A 19,301-nucleotide genomic window follows, 5' to 3' on the forward strand; every position below is an offset into this window, starting at 1 on the left:
GCCAGCCAGAGCTCACCAGGGAGAAAGGGGAGGAGCTTGGGAAAGGGTGGGAAGAGTCCTGCAAAGGCCTAGCGCCTCCAACCTGAGGCAGAGCAGAGCTGAGCTGAGGAGGAAGGACAGGCAGGCCCTGAAAGGGTCCTAGTCAGCACCGGTCAGGGAAGAGGCCAGCTGTCTACATCTGACCCTGAGGGCAGCTGGGCAGTCACTGACATACTTAAGCAAAGAGGTGACCTGAGAGGTGTGACCTCAGAAAGGCCTAGTGGCTACAGTACCCTGTTCCTGGGGACAAGGCTGTCACCCTAACCCTGTGAGAGGAAGGATAGCCTGAACCAAGAGAAGTGTTATGGAACATAATACCTGTATGGCGGAGATGAGGGAATACAGAACTTTGGTATGAAATAGGATGGTTTTCCAGTCTCCTGCCTTTGGACCTCTGGTTGGGCAGAAGGGAAAATGACTACAGAGACCCACATGACCACCAGTTCACCTCTCCTTTTCCAGCAGAGCCCAACAATAGATGTATGGAGGAACCCCACACCTACTGTGTGGGGCACACAGTACGTAGGGAGGCAAGAGCTGATGGGTCCATGCTTTGAGGTACTTAGGGTACACAGACCAAGACGGTCACTAAACTATTAAGTACAAGGTCTGGATCTGCAGTGCCGTGTGGCCCAGAGACAGAGCTTTGTGAGACATTGAAACATAGAATACAAGTGAACAGGGGCTGGAGAGATGGCTCAGGGGGTAAAAGCACTTGTTGCTTTTGCAAGGGAACCTAGATTCTCTTCCTAGCACAGGCATGGTGGTTCACAACCATATGTAACTGTATTCCGGGGGATTCAGAAGTCCTTCCCAGAGATGTGGCACATACATACATGCAGGCGAAACACTCATGAATAAAAAATGAAATAAATCATATATATGATTTATTACATATATGAGATATAGATAGATAGATAGATAGATAGATAGATAGATAGATAGATAGATAGATAGATATAGATATATCTCACACACACACACATGTGACCGAGGGTGGCTAAGTTACCAGGAAAGAAAGTGGGAATGTGAAATTTGATCAGGCAACACTGTTGTTAGTGTATCTATGAGATCGGGGTCAAACTCCCCTACCCTGCGTGGCAAAAGGAGTTCGTCCTCAGCTAGCTGACAATAAAGCCTCTTGCAGTTTGCATCAGGTGTGGTTTTCTCTCGAGTTACTGGGGTGCCAGCCAGCTCATCCCGGGACTTGAGGGGAGGTCTCCCCAGTTTCGGGGGTCTTACATATCCACTAGAGGAAGAGACTCCTTTGAGGGAGGCTGAAGAGGATGCTAAAGCAAAAGAAAACCATGGATGGAGATAGAGGGAAGAATGCATGCTACAAAGAAGATCTGGTCCCTGCCAAATGTTCCCTGTGCAATCAAGGAAGACAAGGAATAAAAGACAGAGATGCTGGGCCAGGGAGAGGTCACCTTGCCAGGTGACCCTGGTGACTGAATCCCATCCTAGGATGTAAAGGTGGAAGGAGAAAAGCTGCTCCTGAAAGGTGGGTCCGCCCTCCATGTGTGCCTTGGCACAGGAGCCCACACGCATCATTCAGATGTGCGCACACTATTAATAGTATTTAAGTAAAATAAAATCTCAAAGATGGAAACCTGCTTTGGCAACAAGAGCGATCTGGCAAAACTAACTTCTGTGGTTCGGTCCCTCTGCCCCCGCCTGGGTGCTGAGGGGGAGACAGGACTGTGTTGGTCTTCGGCGGAAAATGTGAGACTCTCTGAAGAAGTTAGAGGCAGGGTGGATCTTGGATAGAAATGTAGGTTGGAAATAGATTTACAGGGGGATGTGAGCATGTAGAGAGTGAGAGGAGGAGCCAGGAGGGAAGGATTCAGAGGGAGGAGAGATGGTAAGCTTAGCCTGGGTCTCAGGGCAGGAAGAGGGGGAGGGTAAGGGAGGGGGAGAAGGGGGAGGAGAGGATCAAGGAGGGGAATTTGCAGGTGTGACACAGGACAGTAGAAAATCCTACAGCTGGCTTCTTGATCCTTTCTGGACTGCAGAGAAGATTCTCTGCAGGGGATAGAGGGGAATGGGACTAAAGAGGCAATGAGAGAGAGAGAGAGACCCAGCAACTGTGCAGAGATGCTGGAGACCCCCTATGGTCCAGCCAACAGGATGGTTTAATACATCCGATAGGATGTTATTCTGTCTTGAAAGAAAAAGGGAATGATGAGTTGACATTCATGAGATGTCCCCATTTCTTGGGTGATCTCCTCCATTTAGCAGAACGTATGTGTCCTTCTTTATGCTTGCGTCTTAGAGACAGGGTCTTGCTGTGTAGCCCTGCTAACCCAGAACTTGCTACGTAGACCAGGCTGGCCATGAACTTACGTTGATCCTCCTCCTTCCCCAGTGTTGGGATTACAGCTTTTAAGTGTTCCAGTCTACAGATTCCTCAACAACTAGAGTACTGGTGATGAGCTGGGTGAGAATTTAAGACTGAGAAAAGTAAGCTTTCTTTGGAAAGATGACATTTATAGAGTAGTGTTCCAGAGGAAAGCACTAGAAAAAGTCATTAGTGGAGGACAGAGCTGGGACAATGTGATGGTTTGATATGCTTGGCCTGCGGGAGTGGCACTATTAGAAGGTGTGGCCTTGTTGAAGTAGGTGTGTCACTATGGGCCTGGGCTTTAAGACCCTCATCCTAGCTGCCTGGAAGTCAGTCTTTCACTAGCAGCCTCCAGATGAAGATGTAGAACTCTCAGCTCTCCTTGAACCATGCCTGCCTGGATGCTGTCAGGTTCTCACCTTGATGATAATGGATGGAACCTCTGAACCTATAAGCTAGCCCCAATTAAATGTTGTCCTTAAAAGAGTTGCCTTGGTCTTGGTGTCTGCTCACAGCAGTAAAACCCTAACTAAGACAGACAAAGATCTTAGCCTGAAGCTGAAAAACCTATGGTTTGGAAAACAAATTTGGTCTCTTTCCAGCTGTGCAGTCCTTTGGGAAAAGTGGTAAAAATGGAGAATAAAATGGCCGTCAGCTCCTCCCCCGTCTCCCACTTCTGGCCCAGTGGGACAGGCTTCCTTGTTTATTGCATTCCTTTAAGGAACATCAGTGCTGGGCAGTCTCTGGGGACTAGCCTGGCTGGCTTAGCTGCCTCTTGGCTTCTACATCCTTCCTCTGCTTCAGCCGTCTTCAAGGTTACAGGAGAGGGAAGAAAAGAAGCCACAGAAGCAAGAAGGCTTCTCTTTGTGGACTCTAGAAAGTCTTAACACAGGAACCTTGTTCTACCCTCCCACCTGGCATTGATCTAGCCTAGTCCAAACCTAGATGCAACCATTCAGCAGAGGTACAGACTGATCAGGGTCCTTATACCCTGGGCCTTCAATGTCTGTCCTATGGACCTAAGCTTATGGGAGAGCTAGTGGCTGGGCAGAGCCCTGAGTGTCTCTCAGGATGGAGAGGAGTTTCGTTCTCCCCTGGCCCCTCTGCAGGATGTCCTCCTATCTTACCCCTGGCTTGGCTTGCCCTGGCCACATCTACCATACAAGCAGGTCACCTCTACCGGGCCTAACCAGCACCAGAGTAAGGCTTGGGGGTTGTAGCTCTGAGCCAGGACTGTGTTCCCAGCATTTGGAAGGAGGATTTTGAATTTGAGGTTAGCTGGGGCTACATTTCAAGACCCTGGGCCAGCCTGAGAGAGAGCTAATGAACATGTTTTTCCGATCTGTGGCCTCCCCAGGCACAGAGGCATTAGCATTCCGTAGCTTCTGGTAGTCATTGACTTGTATTTCTGGTTCTGAATTTCAAATTTTATTTATTTATCTGTGTCAGTTCTTTAAGAATTTCATTCAGTGAGTTTTGACCATATTCATGCCTCCCACGACTTCTGTCCATCCCTTCTTCCTATCCAGCTTCCTGCCCTCTTTTGACTTTCTCCACCCTTCAGGTCTGATTTGTGCTGAAGGTTTAGCTGACTTTATTTTAGGTGTATGTGTGAGTTGCTGCACGTGCGTGGGTGCACTGTGTCTAAGGAAGTCAGAAGAGAGTGTGGGGTCCTCTGGAGCTGGGGTTACAGATGGTTGAGAGCCTCCACGTGGGCGCTGGGAACTGAACTGGGGTCCTTTGCAAAAGCAATCATCTAACCACTGAACTACTGAGCCATCTCTCTATCCTAAAACCTTAAAAGGAAATCTCTCTTTTTTTTAAAGATTTATTTATTTAAACTTTTTTTTAAAGATTTATTTATTTATTATATGTAAGTACACTGTAGCTGTCTTCAAACGCACCAGAAGAGGGCATCAGATCTCATTACGGATGGTTGTGAGCCACCATGTGGTTGCTGGGATTTGAACTCAGGACCTTCGGAAGAGCAGTCAGTGTTCTTACCCGCTGAGCCATCTCACCAGCCCAAAGATTTATTTATTATTTATTATATGTAAGTACACTGTAGCTGTCTTCAGACACTCCAGAAGAAGGAGTCAGATCTTGTTACGGATGGTTGTGAGCCACCATGTGGTTGCTGGGATTTGAACTCCGGACCTTCGGAAGAGCAGTCGGGTGCTCTTACCTGCTGAGCCATCTCACCAGCCCAAAAGGAAATCTCTTTTATTACATTTTATTGTATTGTATTTTTTAAAACATGGAACAAGTTTGTATGTCATCCTTGCACGGGGGTTTGGGGGGCACTAATCTTCTCTGTATCGGTCCAAGTTTAGGGTGTGCGTTGCTGAAGCGAGCACATTACATTTTATGTATTTGTGTTTTCTGTGTGAACAAGTGTGCTATGTATGGCACACATATGGAGATCACATAGGAAGTCATACAGACAACTTTCAGGAGTTTGGCTCTCACCTTCTTCTACATCCTGAAAATTTTAACTCAGGTCAGCAGGGTTGGGGGCGAGCACCTTAATCTACTTGGCCATCATCTAACTGGCTTCGGGGTTTTTATTTGTTTATTTCTTTTATTTTGTTTTAGAGACAGGGTTTCTCTGTATAGCCCTGGCTGTCCTGGAACTCACTCTGTAGACCAGGCTGGCCTCAAACTCACAGAGATGCTCCTGCCTCTGCCTCCCTAGTGCTGGGAGTAAAGGCACCCCCATGGCCCAGCCAGCACTGGCTTTAGTTTTTTATTGTACAATCTTTCTTTTCTCTGCCCTCTCTCTTCCCATCCCCTTAAAACCGTTTCAAATAGCCCAGGTAGCTAACTTAGAATTTGATATGGAGCTGAGGCTGGCCTTGGATGCCTGGTCCTCCTGTCTCCACTTCCCAAGTGCTGGGGTTTTCGGTGTGAGCCACTGTGTCTGGCCTACAGACTGTCTGGCCTTCATCCCCTACACTAATATCTGGTTTCAGTTAGTGGACATTATTCTCTCAATGCCAGAGTAGATGCTGTGTGCCCATGCTGTGTGCTAGGCAGTCAGTAACTAGTAATGTGTGCCTGGTGGCCCCAATCCACTGGAAGAGACAGAGAGGCTGAGAAAGGGGCTAATGCAAGGGAGAGAGGAAAGGCATCCGTAGGGCAGAGGTACAAGGGAAAGAGCCTGTCAGGGGTGACATCTCCAAAACAGGCCTTGGTTTAGGCTCCACTGACTCTGGGTGATGGGCAGGCTCAGACCCAGTGAAGGTTCACTGGGAAATGCCTGTGCCAAGAAGCAAAGTTGGAGGGGGTGCTGAGAAAAAACAAAAAGGTGAGGCCCAAGAGGGACCCCGTTCCACAGTGGGATCCATCTACCAGGCCTCTTTCTCCTCCAGGAGTCAGTCCCAGAGCCTCCTCATCCTGTTTCTCCTCTCTCACTCTCCTCCATGCATGCCACGACCTCGAAGGACTTTATCCTGCTCATTTCCACCAGGAGCCGTGCTGTCCTGCCAGCCTGCTTCTCAGCTCACTTGGGGAACCATCCGCATTTCCTTTGGGTCTCCTCTTGCAAGTCTGGTTTTCTCATTACTACTCATTGAATTTTTAGCCTCAAAGCTCAGTGTCTCATAGAGAAACAGTGGGGAACAAACACAGGAACTTGACAGATTAAGGCAGCCTACAGTGAGGACCTTGGGCTGTGGTTCCATTCCTGATGTTGGGGAATTAGGAACTCATGGACATCAAATCCAGGTTTCCATCTCTGATGATGGCTGCTTCCTCCCCTTTCCTCCTGGAAGGCCTCTCCTCTCACCTAGATATGAAATCCAAAGGAAAGATGGGTGTCCCTGCTAGAGCACCTGAGGCTGACATTCATGCAGCACCCCAAGTCTCTACAGAGATCTGTGCCTCATCAAACTCCACCCACAGAATGGAGACCACTGTTGCTCAAGTTGGCTGGCCACAGCAGGACACTAGGATGGCAGAAGGGTCACTGCTTTTCTCAACCCGGTGGGCCAGTGGTGGTTTGATCTGGACTGGTGAGGTAGCTCAGTGATAGAGCTTTTCTCTAGTATTTGTAAGTACCTGGGTTCCGTCTCCAGAACCTTGAAGAAGATGGTCTTCTTACCACTTATTCCTCATATACCCAATCCATGCCTGCCTCTTAGCTCAACATTTCCCAGGTAGACAGGCTTACCTGAGTGCCCAGTATGACCCTTCTGAAACCCCGAGCTTTTGGGAAGCTGTGTTCAATGGCCTGAAGCCTTTGGAGATAAGGAAGCCACAATCCTGTCCCCCCACAAGTTATATGTGTCTTCCAACTAGGTGCTCAGGGTGGGAACAAGCTGGCTAAGGCATAGCTAATCTCTGTTGTGGAAGGGTCATGTGTGGAGGGTCTGCCTGAGCCCGACACCTCCATTTATGACACTCTACTGAGGACTCTTTGAGGATGGTGCCCTAGACTCTTATCAGCAGTAAGTACCTAGGGAGCTCTTAGGCCATGGAAGGACCTTGCCAAGTATCTCATACCCCTTCCTCTCCCGTTCTTTCACCCTAGGGGCTGTAAGCTCCGTAGGCAAAAAGTCCTCTGCATGCTAAGAAAGTCCTGGAAGGGGCTGTCAGGGTAGCTCAGTTGGTAGAGTGTTTGCCTCGTGTGCACAAGGCCCTTTGATCTACAGCACACCCTGAGCCTGCCGTGGCTAAGCACTCAGGAGGTGGAGGCAGGGGGATCAGAAGTTCAGGGTTGTCTTCAGCTACTCTGTGAGTTGAGATCAACTGGAACCTACATGAGACTCCATGAGAAAAAGCCAGTGAGAGGCAGCGCTGCAACCCCAAAGCTTACAGGTCAACGAGAGGAGTTCTGCTTTAGGCTCTAATTTCACAGAGTTTGCTGTGCAGTTGGGGTGTGATGGTGTGTGTGCATGGTGTGTGTGTGTGTGTGTGTGTGTGTGTGTGAGGGGGGGGGGGGAGAGACCCTTCCCAAAGCAACCTGGTTTCATCCCAGCTTCCTATCCTCCAGGTAGGCTCCTGGCATCTGAGACATAGTCATTTCTTTTTCTATGGAAAAGTTCAAATTATAGTTCCCTTGGCCAGTGAGTAAGCGTTCAATTTTACCCACTATAAAATTCTAAAAACACTTTTGGGAACAAAAGGTCTCAAGTAGGACAAGGACAAGGGGATTGGACTCTAATGATATCATCATGGCTTCAGTGAGCCTCTCTCTCTTTCTCTCTCTTTCTCTCTCTCTCCCCTCCTCCTCCTCCTCCTCCTCCTCCACCTCCTCCTCCTCCTCCTCCTCCTCCTCCTTCTTCTTCTGTCTGTCTGTCTGTCTGTCTGTCTGTCTGTCTGTCTCTCTCTCTCTCTCTCTCTCTCTCTCTCTCTCTCTCTCTCTCTCTCCCTCTCTCCTCTCTTTCTTAATTTGAGACAGGGTTTCTCTGTGTAGCCCTGGCTATCCTGGAACTCACTCTGTAGACTAGGCTGGCCTTAAACTCAAGAGATCTGCCTACCTCTGCCTCCGGAGTGCTGGGATTAAAGGCCAGCTCCACCACACCTGGCTCCTGTGAGCAGTTTTCCTAAGGCTCTCAGAACAGTCACATCACGTCTCCTTTCCAGTCCTTCTTGCCAGGGGAGCTTGATCTGAGTTCTGGCCCCAGCACACAGCCAGTTGAGAAACTAGGTGAGGAATCCCAGGGGACCAGCTCTGTTGTGCATGGCACAAGAGATTGGAGGGCCACACAACTATGTAAAGACACACGGGGAGTTACACACAGGCCAACTGTATGCAGAACCAACAGGCTTCCATACCAGAAGACTGAATATTTCTAGAACAATCTGGAATTTTCCTGACAGTTCTGAGGGGAAGCAGAGGCTTTCTAGGACAGTAGTTGTACTTCTCAAAGCTGTGTAATGAGCTGCCTCAGAGCAGGGCACCCATAGGCCACCAATGCACATGGGCACGACTGTGTGCCTGAAATGCTACAGTCCCCAAATGGCAGGGGACCCTCCAGGAGAATCTGGAATCTTCATTGTCACTCCAGGTAGAATGAAGCAGGAGCCTGGAAGGAGTTCACTCCCTCTGTCCCCAGTAGCCCTGGCTGGGGTGTCTGTTTTGCCCTTCACACCAGCTTGAAAGGGAGCTGTTTTCTCAGGGGATTTGTGGCCAGCTCCTCTCTGCCCTCTCTTCTGCAAACAGATAGCACTGGTAGCTTTGGGGACTTGGACTAGGAAGTCACGGGGCAGCTGGGGTCGGAGGAGCAAGGGACCAAGATTTGGGGTTCTGAGAGAATGTATAGAACCAGAATGGAGAGGTGGCGAGGGGTTTGCATTCTGCAAGCAGGACTAGGAGACACTACCACATGTTTCTCTTGCTCTGCTGGTGAAAGAACAGCCTCGATCCTGGAGGAAACAGCTGACCAGGGCCAAAGGCCTGGCAAGCCCTAGCTCTCCACATTGAGGCTGCCCGTGCTGTGACATTCCACAGACCACCAAGGTCAACAGCAACATTGCTAAGACCTGGAAACAATGTCCAACAAAGACAGAATGGGAGACTCAGAGCCACTACTCCAATCTAGAGCTCAGGCTCGGGCGCGATCCGGTTGCTTCCAGTTGGAGAGTCTTCCAAGGCCGCCCAGATCCTGGAAATGCAGGAAGAGTGGCTTTGAACCTCTGAAGCAGGGTCACCTCAGACTTGCTGGGGGAAGAAACAAATGTTTCTGAATTGGAGGCAGTGGTATCCCAGCTGGGGGGGGGGGGCACTGCAGGCATCCCTGCCTCCTAGGCAAGGTGCTGGAGAGGGGGCTCATAAGCAAAGACAATTCCCTTCCAACCTTCCTATGAGCAGCTCTCCAGGGACCATCTACAAACTGGCAATTCCCTTCCAGCCTTTCTATGGGCAGCTCTCCAGGGACCATCTACAAACTTGCTCTTCACAGCTGTGTGGGGCCAAGGAGACACCTCACCATCAGGCAAAGAAAGAGATAGCTAGGATAGAGTTAGCCTGAGCTAACAGGGCTCCACAGTACAGAGCCCTTTGTTCTTGCCTTCAATGAGCTCTCACTTTCAAATAGACAAACCTCTTCTCTCCTGTTCTCTCCCCCTCTGTTGGCACTGGAAATGTTGGCATGGTGGCTTCTCTGTAATCAGATATGACTTTACAGGAAGTGGCTTCAAGAGTATCTGGTGATGGGGACAATGCTGTTTTGTTCACTGAAGTCCTCGGGGGCTGCTTTTAGCAAACAAGACACCATCACATGGCCACAGGCCTGGAGGAAACAGGTGAGGAGTTGTTTCTCACCTCTGACCCCCAGGAGAGGTCCCTTCATGTGTCACAGGCCACCGGAGGTTCTCTATGGTCATCCTTTCCATAGTCTAGTCTCTGTGCATGACTCTAGCTAGACTCCAGACCTACCCCTCCGGGCTTCCTGTAACCTTTAATCTGTTCCCAGAAGGAACAATCATACTGCCTAGATCCCTCATCTGAAGGCTGATAGACCTTCGTCCTCTTGAGTTCTTTGTTACATTTAACCTAAACTCCTTTTTTCTATAGATGATGAAAGGTCAGGTAAGGTCTAGAGATAGCCAGCACCGGCAAAAAAAAATAACCCGTGGAAGCCATCAGGATGCACAGTATTAATCCCACAAACAAAGCCAAGCCACCAGCCCAGACTCCCTCTCAGATAAGTATAAGGAGGAGGCTTGGCTATGTGCAAGGAGCTGGACTTTGCAAAATCCCAGGCCTGGGAGCAGTCTGTGCTCCTTCTCCTTTTAAGGCAAGGTCTGAGCTCCCAGAGCTGAGCTTGCTCCAACATGCCCCAGCCCCATTCATTCCTGCTATTTGGAGGAAAGCAGTGATTAATCAACCTTTCCCCACCCCCACCCAGCCCCGTTTACATTTGGTTCTTTTTAAAGCGTTGGCACACCTCTTGGTAGAGCTCAGTCAACCTAGACCCCAGGTCCAGAGTATGACTGGAGGAGTGGCAGCTGGTGTCTGATAAGGTCAAAGGTCAGGATGTGAGAGGTCTGGGAAGAGAAAGGGTTAAACTGTAAAGATCAGTCTTACTTGAGGGGTTCTGAGTTAGGGGTGGGTGTGGGGGGGGAGTGATCTGTGAGGCTCTGTGGGTGGTGTGGCACTCAGGCAAGAGGAGTGTGGAGCAGGTGGGGCACGGAGCCTTAACCTCCGAATGGGAAAGATCAGATACTCTTGTATTGACTTGATGGCTGCTATTGAGACAGTTGGGCCTGAGTTCCAGATTGCCTAAGCCTGCCCAGTCCAGTTGGTTGTCATCTCTGTGGATCTTAGCCTCCCTTGAAGGGCAAGCCTGCAAGCTGAGCAGTTCGGGCGTTCTGGGGAGGTGTTTGAGCGGTAAACAGTAAGTAGATGGGCATGTCTGGGGAGCAGAGAGAGAAAGAAGGTAGCAGGCTCTGTCCCTCCAAAACTTTGCTCAAGAGCTAGCGCTCTCCATCACGTTCGTGCAACAAGAGGAGGGTGTTAAGGGCCCAGTGAGGTGGGATGGGAGAAGTGATTCCCAGGCTAACCTAAGGAGGTCTTATAAAGGAGCCCTAAATGGAAAGCTGCTCCAGATAATCTAATGGGCCAGACGCAGCTCCCAGGGATCCAGAGTGAGAGTGAAGGGGCTCTGTTCACCACACAACTCCAGTGACATGCAGTACAGCTGTATACTCTCTGGGCTTAAGGTTGAAAGGGGCACAGTCCAAGGCCCTGACTCCCAGGCCTCCAGCCCTTGCCTGCCTGGTGTGATTGTGGGAAAGAAGTCAAAAAAACCAACCAACCAACCAAAAAAAAAAAAAAAAAAAAAAAAACCCAGGACTGGTCCCTACTAGGGTGTTTGCAATGCAGGCACGACCTCTTCTCTCTCCCCTCTGGGAAGGGAGGGGGTAAGGAAGGGCTGTATGGCCAGAGGGTACCATGGACTGTTGCTCTTCCAAACCCTGCCTCTCCCTTGTCCTACACTCTGTCGGGTACACCTGAAAGAAAGAAGCCCTTCCTGGTCTCTCTTCACTGTAAAAAAGAAAAACAGTACAGGAAAAGATCTCAGGGGCATCCCTTAGTGACACATCCCTTGCTCCTGACTCTCCATCTTATGGCTAGTCAAAAGGCCTGTGTCATCTACTGCTCCCTCTGCATCTTCTGTAGGGAAGGGAAGCAAGCACTGTGAAATGGGCAAAGGCTTGCAACTCTGCAGAGGAAGGAAGAGGGCTTTGTGGAGGTGCTGGGTGACCCATGGAGGTGCTGGGTGACCCATGGAGGTTCTGGGTGACCCATAGAGGTGCTGGGTGACCCATGGAGGTGCTGGGTGACCCATGGAGGTGCTGGTGACCTGTGGAGATGCTGGTGGCCCGTGTTGCCTGAACACTCAAGCCTCTACCAACTGAAGTTGATTCCATCTCAGGGTCTCTCCAGACAACATCACAGCATCTGTAATCAGAATAAAGAGTCATAGAGTCCTAGATCCTAACTTCAGTAGGCTGCCCTCAGTGGTTTCCGGGGCTCTGAAGGAGAGGGACTTGTCCCTGGCAAAGTTGTCCATCTTCCTCCTCCTCCTCCTCCTCCTCCTCCTCCCCTTCTCCTCCTCCTCTTCCTCCTAATACTCCTCCTCTTCCTCTTCCTCTTTCTCCTCCTCCTTCTCCTTCTCCTCCTCCTCCTCTTTCTCCTTCTCCTTCCTCTCCTTCTTTGGATAAGATTTTACTACATAGCCCTAGCTAGCCTGGAACTCACTACCTAGACCAAGCTGGTCTCAAACTCACAGAGTCTCCCTAGTACTAAAACTAGAGGCATGTGCCACCATGCTTGGCCCTATCAAAGTCCTTACTAAACAATAAAGATGACAAAACTGTGGACTGTTAAAGAAGGACACACATTTGATGGAACTATTCAGCTCTATTATGTCTACCTAATTAATTAGTTCCTTTTTACTTCAAGGGTGTACATATGTATGTATATGCACATATATTCATTTAATGGTACAGAAAATAGAATTTAGAAATATCCTTAGTTGGTAAAATAAAATATTAGCAACACTATCTTGATCATTCCAACATTTTTCCCTTTTGCAAATGTATTGACTTTAGCTCGGTGGTAGATACATTTGCCTAGCATGTTTTGATCCTTAGCAACACACACACACACACACACACACACACACACACACACACACACACACACACACACTTACAAAATTCATTATCCGAAGCCCTTGACTCCCCAGGGAGCAGGCTGGATGAGACAGAAGGATAGGAAACATTAATTAAGAATGCAGAATGAATGCAAGGGGAGCCAGACACTCGAGGAGTCAGCCAACTGGCATTTTAATGTATCTCATGTGTTATAATGAGTGTGTGTGTGCTTGTGAGTGCACACACAAGTATGCACACAGATGCTCAGAGGACAACCTTTAGGAACTGGTTTTCTTCACCGTAGGACCTAGGGATCAAAAGATCACCAGGCTTGCGTGATGAGTGCCTTTGCCTCTGAGCCAACTTACCACCCTCTTTAAGGCATATTACAACAGGAGAAATGGCTTAGTAGGTAAGAGCTCTTGGTGCTTTGGCTAGGCAAGCATGGTGGTGCACGCCTTTAATCCTAACACTTAGGAGGTAGAGGCAGATGGATCTCTGTGAGTTTAAGGCCAGTCTGTCCTACATAGCAAGTTCCAGGACAGCCAGGGCTACATAGTGAGCTGTCTAAACATCCAACCCCTACCCCTTTCCAAAACAACAAACAAACAAACAAACAAAAGCAAACAAAAAAACAAAGGGTACTGGCCTCTCTTGCAAAGTACCCAGGTTGGGTTTCCAGTACACACATGGGTACTCAAAACCTTGTGTGACTCCAATTCCAGGGGATTCAGTGCCCTCTTCTGCCCTCTGTGGGAACTGCAGGCATGTGGTGTACATACAAGCATGCAGGCAAACACACATAAAAAAATAAAAATAAGTTTGTTGTTTTCTTTTCTTTTCATTTTTGTTTTTCTGGGTTTTTTAATTGTTTTCTTTTCATTTGGTTTTGTTGGCCTCATATCCACCTGCCTCTACCTTCCAAGTGCTGGGATTAAAGGTGTAAGCCACCATTGCCCAGCATAAATAAGTCTTTTAAAAAATATTTTTAGCGGGGCAATGATGGCGTTTGCCTTTAATCCCAGCACTTGGGAGGCAGAGGCAGGTGGATTTCTGAGTTTGAAATCTACAGAGTAAATTGCAGAACAGCCACACACACACACACACACACACACACACACACACACACACACACACACACACAATGGTATCTTATGTGTATAGGCATTTCCCCTGCATTTATGTCTAGGTACCACTTGGATGCCTGGTATCCAAGGAGCCAAAGGAGGGCATCTGAAGTAACATGTGGTTGTTAGACTCCATGTGGGTGCTGGGAATTTTTCTTTTTTAAGATTTATTTATTTTATGTATGTGAGTACACTGTAGCTGTACAAATGGTTGCAAGCCTTCATGTGATTTTTGAGAATTGAATTTTAGGACCTCTGCTCACTCCAGTCGAACCTGCTCGCTCCCGTCGACCCAGCTTGCTCTGGTCCAAAGATTTATTTATTATTATAAGTACACTGTAGCTGACTTCAGATGCACCAGAAGAGGGCATCAGATCTCATTACGGATGGTTGTGGGCCACCATGTGGTTGCTAGGATTTGAACTCAGGACCTTCGAAAGAGCAGTCTTTTACCCGCTGAGTCATCTGCCAGCCCCCATGGGTTTTGGGAATTGAATCTGGGTCCTTCTTAACCCCTGAGCCATCTTTCCAGTCCAACAAGTAAGTCTTTAAAAAAAAAAAAAGATAAGTGCAAACAAATCTATGGTGATGAACACTCAACACTATAAACAGGACAGTGGTTTTCTGGCAAGAATGGTTTCCCTCAGTCTACTATGTGTGTATCAGGAAACTAAATTTTTACCCATGACTGAAAAGGTCTAAGATGCTCTGTGGAAGAGCTGATGTCTGCAGGTTTTCAGGTGCATGTGGCCCAAACCTGAGGCCATGAGGCTGATGTCAATCCACTCTCCTGAGTCCAGAACCCAGTCCTACCTCTACAGAACTCAACCGAAGAAGGCTGTCAACCTTCCCCTAGTTAAATGTCCTTCAGAAGGGCACTTAGACAAGCCCCTCCCTGACTGGTCTGCGCATGCGCTTCCTCCCTCTGTGGCTAGCTCTACATGTTTATTTTTCTTTTCTGAATTCTTAGGAAAGCAAGCAAGTGGGGAGGAAGACAGATGCCAAGAATGGAGAGGAGAAGGACAGCGATGCCAGCAGAAAGGCCCCAGGCCCCAGACAGGACTCAGACCTGGGCAAGGAGCCGAAGAAGGGCGTTTTAAAGAAAAGCTTCTCCAGGGATCGAGAGGAGGCCGATGGCAGAGGGGGTGAGAAGCCCAAGGAGGAGAAGGTCATCAGAGGTATTGATAAAGGCAGGGTCAGGGCTGCGGTGGACAGGAAGGAGTCTGGGAAGGATGGCAGAGAAGAGAGGGCAGCCGCTGCAAGGAAGGAGGAAGAAAAGACAGGGAGTGTCAAGAACGCAGGTCTGAGCAGAGACAAAGACAAGAAGAAAGAAGAGGTGAAGGAGCCCAGCAAGAAAGAGGAGGTGAAACTGACAGCAGAGAGCAGAAACACAGTCGGGAGACGGGAGGACGGGAGGCTGAAAGAGTCAAGCAAGGAGAACAAGAAACCAGAGGATGAGGGCATAGGTTCTGGGGGCAGAGACTGGAGAAAAGAGGATGAAAAAGTTAAGAAGGAAGAAAACCAACCTGACAAAGAAGTCAGGGAAGAGAGCAAGACCAAAGCCCCGGAGAAACAGGCGCCCAGTTGCCCCAACAAGCCCTCTGATGGGCAAGCCAGAGCAGAAGAGGAAGCAGCTCCCAGCATATTTGATGAACCTCTGGAGAAAGTGAAGAACAACGACCCAGAGATGACAGAGGTGAACGTCAACAACTCAGACTGCATCACCAACGAGATCCTGGTCCGCTTCACAGAGGCCCTGGAGTTCAACACTGTGGTGAAGGTGTTTGCCTTGGCCAATACTCGGGCTGACGACCATGTGGCCTTTGCAATTGCTATCATGTTAAAGGCCAATAAGACCATCACCAGCCTCAACCTGGACTCCAATCACATCACTGGCAAAGGCATCCTGGCCATCTTCCGGGCCCTCCTCCAGAACAACACTCTGACAGAGCTGCGCTTTCACAACCAGAGGCACATCTGTGGGGGCAAGACTGAGATGGAGATCGCCAAGCTGCTCAAGGAGAACACCACCTTGCTCAAGCTGGGCTACCATTTTGAGCTGGCAGGACCCCGGATGACTGTCACCAATCTGCTCAGCCGAAACATGGACAAGCAGCGACAGAAACGGCTGCAAGAGCAAAAGCAGGCCCAGGAAGCCAGTGGAGAGAAGAAGGACCGGCTGGAGGTACCCAAGGTCGGGGCTCTGGCCAAGGGCTCCCCCAAACCTTCACCCCAGCCATCTCCAAAGCCTGCTCCAAAGAACTCACCCAAGAAAGCAGGTGTTCCAGCAGCCCCGCCTCCCCCTCCCCCTCCCCTGGCCCCGCCCCTTATCATGGAGAACCTAAAGAACTCACTCTCACCAGCTACCCAGAGGAAGATGGGAGACAAAGTGCTCCCTGCCCAGGAGAAGAACTCGCGTGACCAGCTCCTGGCTGCCATCCGTTCTAGCAACCTTAAGCAGCTGAAGAAGGTAAAAGGTGGCAGGCAGGGCTAGGGGGCTGGGACAGTCCTAGGCTTGTAGGAGAAGGCAGGATACAGAGGGATTGCACACTGAGGAGCCCACGTCAGGCCACAGGGCCTCAGACTCCCAGGGCTTGTCAGTCATTCAACCTCCACCAAGCCACATCCTCTCTCTTAGAAAGAAAGAAAGGCCTTTTGCTTTCTTTAAAGCTCTTCCTCTGGACTCCCAGTCGTCCACCTTCTCCAGCTGTAGTGACACCTGCCTCCCCCAGGAATGGAGAAGTGGCCTCTATATACACAAGGATGCCAGAGGTCCTGGCATACGGCCTTTCTTTTCTCCAGCTCTTCAAACAAAAATCATCTTTGTTCTACTCTGTCCACTCTTAGGATCAGCCCAAGTCCATGGGCCAGTCTCTCCTAAAGGTCACCCCTTGGGAGTGTGTACTTTTAATTACACAGGGCTGTCTCAGTATCTCTTGATTTTCACATCCTGACCTTCTGCAAGTCCACCTGAGTGACAAAGCGTAGAATCATTTGCCTTCCTGACTGGACACTCGGCGTCCCTCACCAGCATTTGTGACTAAAGACCAAAACATAAAGGAGAGGCCTGCTGGCATCCAGAGGCTGCTTGCTGGCATCTGGTTTTCACAGAAAGGAAAAATGCACTCTTGGTGCCAATGTCACATACACTCGCCTCCACAGACACATACACTCCCCCCACAGACACATACATTCCCCCCAACGACACATACACTGCCCCCCCCAGACACATACACTGCCCCCCCACAGACACATACACTCCCCCCACAGATATATACTGAAGTGTTTGCGTGGTGTCCTTTTGCAGGGAAGGAAAGTAAGTTAGACTCCAGGAAACCGTGTTGGACTTCCTGCGCTAATCCATCTTTGCTTTCCCTTACAGGTAGAGGTGCCCAAGCTACTTCAATAGGACAGGCAGCCGGGCATTGGTACCAATGCCATGACTGCCCAGACTCTTGTCCCAGGGCTACACAGACCCCCACCACCCCACCCTGGCTGAGCTGTTGCAGCTGTCCCTGTCCACCATGGGAGAGCATGAGACCTGGACCACGCTCGAGGGAGGACACCTCATCTCTTCTCCCTTTCCTTTTCTTGTCTCTGAGGCCCTTCAAAAATTGCTTTGAAACCTGGAGCTGAAGTGTCCGGACAAGAGGAGTCCTTTAAGCACGTCACAGAGAAGATGGCACTGCCCAGAGCCCATGTAGCAGGCATGCTGCCAAAGGCTTATGATGCAGAAAAGATGTCTCCCAGGGACCACATTTGGACCCCAGCCTCACTGTCCCCAGGGCCAGGATTCAGGTCTCTGAGGAGCCCTTGGGCAAAGTTGCTGGGCCAGTGGCACTCTATGGGACAGTGGTAGAGGCTGGAGGGGATGAAAGTCCAAAGGCAAAGTAGGAGGGCAGAGGATACTACAAACCCTCCACCTGATATGCCTGGGCAGCAGGCATGGTTGGACAGTGCCTGAGAGAGGGTAGGCTCCAGATGGGAGTAGAAAGACAGACAGACAGCAGCTGGACCTGAAGGGTTGATGCCAAAGCAGACATTTTCTTCACATCACCTGCTGCTGTATAAATAGCTATATATCTGTTTTTCCATAAGATTTTGATAATATATACAAACCTTTAGCTTCAAGTGGCTATACCTCACCTTTTTTCATGTTAATGGTCCTAATGTTCCCAATGGTCCCAGGTTCCCTAAAAGGCCTCCCAAAGCTCAGGGTCCCTGGCAAGCCATTCAAGGTGACAGTAGACATCATCCCTAGAGTCCGTGTACCACTACAGAAAGGGCAGTCTGGGGGGAAGCTTGAATTCTTGAGACAACCTTGTGACCTGGTGTTCCAGGTCTGTTCCTCAGCCAGTCTCTCTGCCTCGTATCTGTGCCCAGAACTGTTCTCAGGGGCTGAGAGTCACACAGGGCCCCGGGATGGCTATATTAGGCACGTTCAGGAATGATCATTCCGTGACTCTTCCTACTGTAGGCTCAGGGCCAGCTCTTCACAGCAGTTACAGGCGAAGGAAGGCAGAGTGAGTCAGAGTGACTCAGGGAAGGACAGCTCCTGCACCCAGTGTGACTTAGGGCCAGAGGTACCTCTCCACCCCCAGCATCCCCTGCTGGAGGCAGAGCCACCACAGCCATCACCGGGGGTACATGGAATACTGTCCCAACTAGGGATGAAACTCAGAGTCAGGTTCCACGCCCAGCACAGAGGCCCTGTTTTCCATCCCCGGCACGATTTCTTTCTGATTTACTGCCCTGACGGTAACTGTGCCACCATGAAACTGCCACCTTGGTTCTGGGTCACAGACAGGTGCTCTGCCTTTTTGTTTCTCTTTTTGTTTCTTTTTTTCTTTTTCTTCAGTTAGCAGAGAGCAAAGCCATTGGAATATGGGTGGGGTCCCACCTCCCTAAGGAAGTAGGGTAGCTGTTATAGGGTCTGGCTCAAATCAGAGAGGGCTAACTCATATCCCAGGGTACACTCTGATCCCATTCCTTCCCAACCCGTCTATCTACTGCTCAAGTAATGGGCTGGCCCAGGGGAGGAGAGATACCAGCGCTGGTTCCCAGATCGCAAAGAGTATGCTTTGGAGTCAAGCCCATGAGCTTTCATCTGATGGTGCAGGGCACTAGCTAGATGCTTAAGGGTGCTTCTGCTTATCTTCCAACTCTGTGATGTGGAAGCCAATCGCCTCGATGTTTTGCAGATAGAGTTAATCAGCTGCACGTGGGTACATGACGAATAAGAGGTAGGGCTGAGGTCTTAACTCCTCTCTGCTGCTGAAAAAACGGACCAGTGATAGTTTTTCACAATGACATTGGAAGCCAAATGGAACTAGTTTTACATATATAAATATATAATTTCCTCTTTTCTATGTAGTCCTGGCTAACATAGAACTCCTAATGTAGAGCAGGCTAACTTCGAACTCTTGAAGATCTGTTTGCCTCTGCGGGGATTAAAGGTGTGTGCTACCACACCGGGCCAGTCTCCAGACTTTAAGTCTCCTTTAGAACCTTTCACCTTTGCATGTTTTTGTTTGTTTGTCTGTTTGTTTGTTTACTTAACTGGAAACACGATTTAGACTGGGCTGGGGGCTGGGAGCACACACACTTCCCAACTCTCTGCTTCCCAGAGCCAATTAGGCCTGGGATGACGTAATCATTTCTAAGTGCGTTTAAACTTGATGTGG

At 49.5% G+C, this 19,301-nt stretch overlaps 1 protein-coding gene across 1 annotated transcript in view; it reads left to right on the top strand.

The window, feature by feature from the left end:
* Lmod1 (leiomodin 1 (smooth muscle)) overlaps positions 1-18,983 on the top strand; it is a 43,253-nt gene extending 24,270 nt beyond the window's left edge. The window contains exons 2-3 of the mRNA NM_053106.2: positions 14,588-16,087; positions 17,000-18,983. Of these exons, the coding sequence (NP_444336.2) occupies positions 14,588-16,087; positions 17,000-17,026 (1,527 nt within the window). The 3' untranslated portion in view covers positions 17,027-18,983. The remainder of the gene's footprint in view (positions 1-14,587; positions 16,088-16,999) is intronic.
* The last annotated feature ends 318 nt before the right edge of the window (positions 18,984-19,301 follow it).

The sequence above is a fragment of the Mus musculus genome, chromosome 1 (assembly GCF_000001635.26).
Source record: "Mus musculus strain C57BL/6J chromosome 1, GRCm38.p6 C57BL/6J".
Lineage (NCBI taxonomy): Eukaryota > Metazoa > Chordata > Mammalia > Rodentia > Muridae > Mus > Mus musculus.